The sequence below is a fragment of the Formica exsecta genome, unplaced genomic scaffold (genome assembly GCF_003651465.1).
Source record: "Formica exsecta isolate Colony F162 unplaced genomic scaffold, ASM365146v1 scaffold395, whole genome shotgun sequence".
Lineage (NCBI taxonomy): Eukaryota > Metazoa > Arthropoda > Insecta > Hymenoptera > Formicidae > Formica > Formica exsecta.
In genome coordinates this window covers 695,865-702,247 of record NW_021851188.1, presented here as the reverse complement: position 1 = coordinate 702,247, position 6,383 = coordinate 695,865, and the positions used below count along the sequence as shown (strand labels likewise).

The 6,383-nt window shown below is 41.5% G+C and overlaps 1 protein-coding gene across 2 annotated transcripts in view; it reads left to right on the top strand.

Annotated features, from left to right (window-relative positions):
* The window catches only part of LOC115239808 (filamin-C-like), a 14,036-nt gene extending 8,130 nt beyond the window's left edge, over positions 1-5,906 (top strand). For both annotated transcript variants that reach the window (XM_029814558.1, XM_029814559.1), the window contains 9 exons: positions 141-328; positions 548-703; positions 955-1,096; positions 1,172-1,377; positions 1,555-3,040; positions 3,120-3,255; positions 3,468-3,547; positions 3,621-3,788; positions 5,530-5,906. In XM_029814558.1, the coding sequence (XP_029670418.1) occupies positions 141-328; positions 548-703; positions 955-1,096; positions 1,172-1,377; positions 1,555-3,040; positions 3,120-3,255; positions 3,468-3,547; positions 3,621-3,788; positions 5,530-5,657 (2,690 nt within the window). In that variant the 3' untranslated portion in view covers positions 5,658-5,906. The remainder of the gene's footprint in view (positions 1-140; positions 329-547; positions 704-954; positions 1,097-1,171; positions 1,378-1,554; positions 3,041-3,119; positions 3,256-3,467; positions 3,548-3,620; positions 3,789-5,529) is intronic.
* The last annotated feature ends 477 nt before the right edge of the window (positions 5,907-6,383 follow it).

Below are 6,383 nucleotides of genomic sequence, written 5' to 3'. Positions count from 1 at the left end.
ATATATAATATATAAAATTGAATGAATTTTTTACTACAAATAAATTCCTAAAAAAAAAACGATAGTTAATTTATTTTTGTTAGTAAAATTTGTCTGTCTGAAACAATCAAACTATATCATACAAATGTATATTCTGTAAGGTATCGACGGCGGTAAAAAACTTGGCGTGGAGCCGATCTTGAAGGCGAAAGATATGGCGGACCAAAACGTGGAACATTTAGGCGTGATGGCGTATGCAGCGTACTTTCAATGGGTGAAGCCTCGCCCTCAAGCGAGCCAACAGATCGCTGTGCACATCGATAGTACATCCGCCCGAGTGCAACAGCCGGTTGGTCAAGTCATTGTTTGTTAATTACACCTTCGCGCCACGGCTAATTTTAAGCAGCGTTCACCGAATTTTCATCTCTGCATCGCAGTTCCTTCGTTTCGGTCCCGTCTTATCCGTAAAATCGTGGCTCGTTCGATGAAACAACCGTAAAGTTTCCATTTCACGATCTTTTCAATCATGTTATTTTGGTAGTAAAAACATTGTACGATCCAATCGCAGGCACAGTTCAAGTTAGAGATGGTCACCAAAGATGTAAATGTGAGGGAGGTACGCGGTGAAATCATCAGTCCCAGCGGACGCGTGGAATGTAGGCTTACGTGGAACGGAGTTCACGGCAAAGGCACCTTCGTACCTACGGAAGTTGGCATGCACAAGGTTCGTTTAAAGAAAAACATAGTTAGAAAATGTTCGAAACTATCTTGGTAATTAAATCTAAATTTTAAGGTAATTGACTTCTTGTGTGTGTATGTGTATATGAATCTGCGAGGTCTTAAAAATTCTATTATTTAATCCGATCTTTCCACTTTCGAATTTCATATTTCTTAAAAAATTATAAATAAAAATATATAACACGCGATATTATATATTATCTTTTGTATTATCAAAATTTATTTTTTGCTTTTCAGCTAATGGTATACAATGATGGCGAGCTGGTGAACGGGTGTCCCTATTATTTCAGAGTTCTGCCGCCTCTAACAAAAATCAAATCCCCAGGCATGGATCCTTGCGCCATAGGATCTATCGTCGAAGTTCTAGTCAACAGTTACGGTATGTGCCTTCAAAGATACGTGAAAGGATTTCTTTTCGACAGACAAACTCAGAATGTTGAAATTCTGTGTTTAGGAACTAGTCATGATGGTATTGATGTGACCGCGTGGTCTCCGACCGGCAGATCCCTGCCGTGTCCCGTCAAGGAGAAGGATGGGGTTCATACGGCGACCTTCCAACCCGACGAGACGGGAGAGTGGAGTATTGCGATAACGCATAAAGGAAATCACATACAAGGCGGTCCCTTCACTTGCTTCGTGTTTGATCCTAATGGAATCAAGGTACGATCGGTAACATAATTCATTCATTGTTAGTAATAGTTAGTATAGTTCTTTATAATTCCTTTTTTATGTAATTGATACATATTATTAATTAGTTTCTCTTATATATATTAGATCAAAGTAACATCGTCGTTTTGTGTTGTGAAAATAAGTTAATAAGAAATTAATCATGTTCAGCTCTTGGACACCGACGGTGCTATGCCCGGACAACCATTTTCCTTCATCGTCGACGCGCGGGGAACCGGCGGACTCGGTGACGTGATCATCGACATTGTCCACGATAAGCAGTCGATACCCTACAGGATGGAAGACTTTGGGCACATGCAGTATCGAGTGTCTTTTATGCCCGGCGACGCTGGCAAGTACCGAGTATACATGTACTTTAACGGCTCGGACGTGCGCGGTTCGCCGTTCTCTATACGAGTGGGCACGCAGAAGGGCTCTCGGAGATCGAAGGAGTCTACGTCCAGCCTAGAGCGATCCAAGGTATCCTCTCTGGAACGTCGAATGAACGGACTAAACATTTCCGCGACAGAACGAACCAGTCCGACTCAGAAATTATATACATCTACTGTATATAAATCTATCAGTCCAACACAGCGTGGTTATTCGCCGATCCATCAGGCTAGCCCGATCTACAAAACGTCGAGCAACTATATCACCGACAACTCCACCACCTCGACTTATCACAACACCAGCTCGCTAAATAGTACTCGCTCGCCGAATCAACTCAATCACAGTCCTATACAGAGGAATGTGCATAGCCCGTCGGTGCTGAAGGAGACGAAGGACATTTACGGCAACAGCACGTATAACCATAGATCGCCGAATCTGCAGAGTCCTACCTTCATCAAGGAGTCCAAAGATATTTATTCGTCTAGTACACTGAATAGATCGCGGTCGCCAGATGCAAGTCCGATCGGGCATATTATCAAGGAATCCAGAGATATCTACAACTCTGGATCCCTGAAGAGATCACACTCGCCGCCGCACTCGAGTCCGTATCGCAATGTCACGAGTCCCGCCCAGAGTCCTATAAACCGCAGCTTCAGTCCGAGGACCAGCGACAAGGACAACGGTGTCGTGGATACTAGTAGCAATGTGCGAGTGTCTTCGATGGTAGGTAGCACTTCTAGACGCGATTCCTGGGACGCGATCGCCAAGACGAAGTCGCTACTATCGTATGGTAGTTTGGAATCCCTGGCGAATTTAACCAACAACTCGCCGACCGCGGAGAATCGGGATAACAGCCCGAACAACAACTTCCTGAACAACAATTACAAGAATGCGCAGAGTTACACCACAAAGAATATGTCGTCGCATTCCGCGACGACGAATTATTCGTCCGTGCAGAAATCTTCAAGTCCCGATTATGGCACCGGACAAAAGTACGATAGTAATCAAGCTGCTCGTCATCATGGCATTCTGAAGAACAAGAACAATAACTACTACGGTAAGAGCGTAGATACGACGGACGGTACCGCGACGCATGATAGATACTTGAATAACGGCGGTTCCGTTTACGTATCCGCGTCATCCGGCAAAACGATGAGCTCGGCCATCGCCACCGGAAGCGCGCTGGAAACGCTGCCAGTACATCGGCCGACCACTTTCAACGTCAACTCTGATGTGGATCCCAATAAGGTGTCCGTCACCGTTACCGGTAAATCTCGATGCGACTTTCGACGTTAACGATGCGTGTCACGAATGCACGATGATGTCCGGTTTTATACTTTCCGCAGGTCCCAGCGGCAAGACCGTACCGGTACAGAGATCGAAACTGCGTGGTTTGACGTACACTATCACCGCCGAGGAAGTCGGCGAACACATCATCCAAGTCCTGGTAAACGGCCAGCACATCAATGGATCGCCCTTCAGGTTTGTAGAATGACAAAAACGATACTTATTTCTTGTCTTTATTATATGAGAAGGATGTTTTTTAGACACTTTGGTATATAATTTCGATATATATTTTAAGTTTAAAAATATCTAAAATTAAAATAGGGTATTTCTACATCCTCTACTAAACATTTATCGAGAAACTGAAATTAGAAAATTTAGATAATATGAGATATTTACGTAAATTTTAGATCGCAAGCGTATAATGCTCGAGCTATACAAGTTGAGAGTATCCCGAACGGAGTGGTGAACCAGCCGGTAGAATTCGAAAGTACGTATCCGACTGTGCGCGTCGTGAAACTTTAAGTGCATTCGATAATGAAGGACGTTTTCTTTTTTATCAGTTGACGGATCGAGAGCCGGGTCGGGAAACTTGGAGATCCTTGTGAACGGAGGACACGTTACAAGTTTCGTGAGAGCGCTAGGTAGTCAACGTTTCCTGGCGTCGTTTGTGCCACACGAAGCGGTTACGCACTTGGTCGAGATGACATTCAACGGGGAAGTCATCCCTGGTAAGTCATCTTTTGTGATATTTATATATATAGTTTCAAATCTCTAAACAAATAAAACTTTTAAACGCGCTTTTATCTCTAAATCCAAATTTATTCGGAATGAATTCCAAATGATTTCATTTTTTGCCAACAAAATGAATGTTTGGTAATCATTTTCTTGCACATAATAAACTTCGAAATTCAAGAATTACGTTAAAGGCAAAGATTTTAAGAGATTTTGGAAAAAATCATTAATATTTTTTAGTTATTTAGATATAAAAATTCACGATTGTATCCCGGATTTCGAACGTTAACGCAACTAAAAAGTTTATGTTTGCTGCTTCCACAGTCGGAGCACCGTTAGAACTCAGACATTTATCCCGTTTCATTCGCGTAAAGCTCCACGCTAGCATTTGCGATTGCTACCTTTGCTCGCCGCGAATATCTTAATTTTCACGGTGTGGTTCTTAGCGCGCCTTTCTTTCGTCAAATTCCGACGTAGCGACCTTCGGCGCTTCTCTTCGCTAGAATATATTCCTAACACGTTCGCACACGCACGCGTGCATGCACGTGCACGGGCACACATAACTCCTGGAATGCGCGATAGTCTTTGCCGTCGCTATTAAAGAAGCTGGAATGCGCATTCAACATTGAAATGTTATTTAAAAGTACGTCGCACGAACGATGATCTAAGCCTGGAAGCGATTCATCGATACGAATTAGAATTAATGCGTCGTTATAATTGCCTCTTGATCGAAGCAAATCGATTTTAAAATTACTCGATTTATGAATATTTTTATTTATGAATATGTGAAGCGAAGAATATACATAGCAAGCTTACAATTTAATCAATACATTTTAGATTATAAATAAGCAATTATCTTCAATAATCTTTTACTAAAAGAGAGAGTGGCATTATCAATCAATATTATATTAAATCATTCAATTTAATCTCATTTAGTAGTAATGTATTCAATTGTAATTTTTCTTAACTCAAATTTGCAGAAGAGACATATATGGCTTATTACATTTTTAAGTATTAGCAGGTATATATTCAGAAAGTATTATTCGTTAAATAGTACGCCATTGGCATGGATCCACCTTGAGTTCTGTCATGCTTCGCCACATCAACCATAAATAAAATGTACATACTTTTCTCTCACGTGCGCGCGAGCACAAATCACAATGTAGGTACTCGCAGCGATCTTATCATGGAAATCATTCACTACGTTACGCTACGGAGCGTTATTTTTCTTATGACCTTTAGTACTGTTAGACTACTCCGCGGCTCGATTTCCATTAACCATCGCGCGATCAGGAAAGGTGTCGTAAGCGATTTCCGGTATTCTCCTTTGCGTCTGCTTCATGGTTCACGATAACTTTTAAAAACGGTTTCTGCAATATCTGCAAACGACAGCTTGCAAAATCTCCGCCTCTTATCTTGCTCAATACGCGTACGTTGAAGTAATCCTACCATAGGTATACACAACATGGTCTTTGAGAGAAACTCTTTCGCGAACTATCCTCAACGCGGGTATTTTAATATCGAAGATTGAAAATTTCGAGAAAAAACAATGGCAGAAAAATCATTTCCGTTCGAGCCGATTTTAAAGTATTGGCATTATTAGAAGAAGTGTGTTTTCTTTCCTCTCGCCGTGTAATTCTTCGTTCGTGAGGATGCATATAATTACCGTCCTCCTCCGTAATAAGTGCCTTTGAGCGATCCATGCTACTTTTCGTGCTTTGCGTACTTCTCCTTCAGACGAGAAGCCATCCAGGAATGTACACAGGGTGATCGAGTTCATCCGCGTCCCAGGCGAAGCAAGCGTGTCTCTAAGTCAGCGGGTCATCGAGCAGGTCGTTGACTTGCGATTTCACGCATTCACGTGACGTCCCACTGACCCATATGCGACGTCATCGTTTTCTTCGGCTTCCTGAACGCGAATTTTTCCGCCGCTACCCCACCGTCGCGAGGCCGTGATCCACAATACCGAATGACGAGACATTCATCTTCCTCATGCCGTTTAAGTCATGTTACTATACAACTTGATCATAAAACAGTACAGACGCATCCAGCTTTGTAAAAGAACGCACTAAAAACGTGTAATGAGCAATAAATATTTCACATGTAATTTATATTTAATTTAATTTTCCGCGGTCAAAGTTTTACTTGAAATTAAAATTAAATCCGAATGATTTATATCCTATTTATATTTGATATTTATATATTAATTATTGAAGGATAAAAGTTAAAAGCTTCGAGAAGAGAAGAAACACTTTAAGAAAGTGAAATTGTTACCCACAGAAAGACTAGAGGATACATAACTCCGCTACGCCATTGCACGTGCACGAATAATATTATTTGGATGCCATGTATAGTGCACTCTCTGCAGTTGTGACTGCGTGTTGTTCACGTAGGGAAGTAGCAATACACTCGGTAACCACATTATTATCTCTACTCTTTCCTCTCGCATTGCCGACCAGAAAAGAAGAATATAAATTCTTCTCTCATCCGCATTTTTCGATATTTCTCGACTCACGTATGTTTCACAATATTAACACAAGTTATTTCTTACATAATGTCACTATCTTATCTGACAATCTCTTATATATATA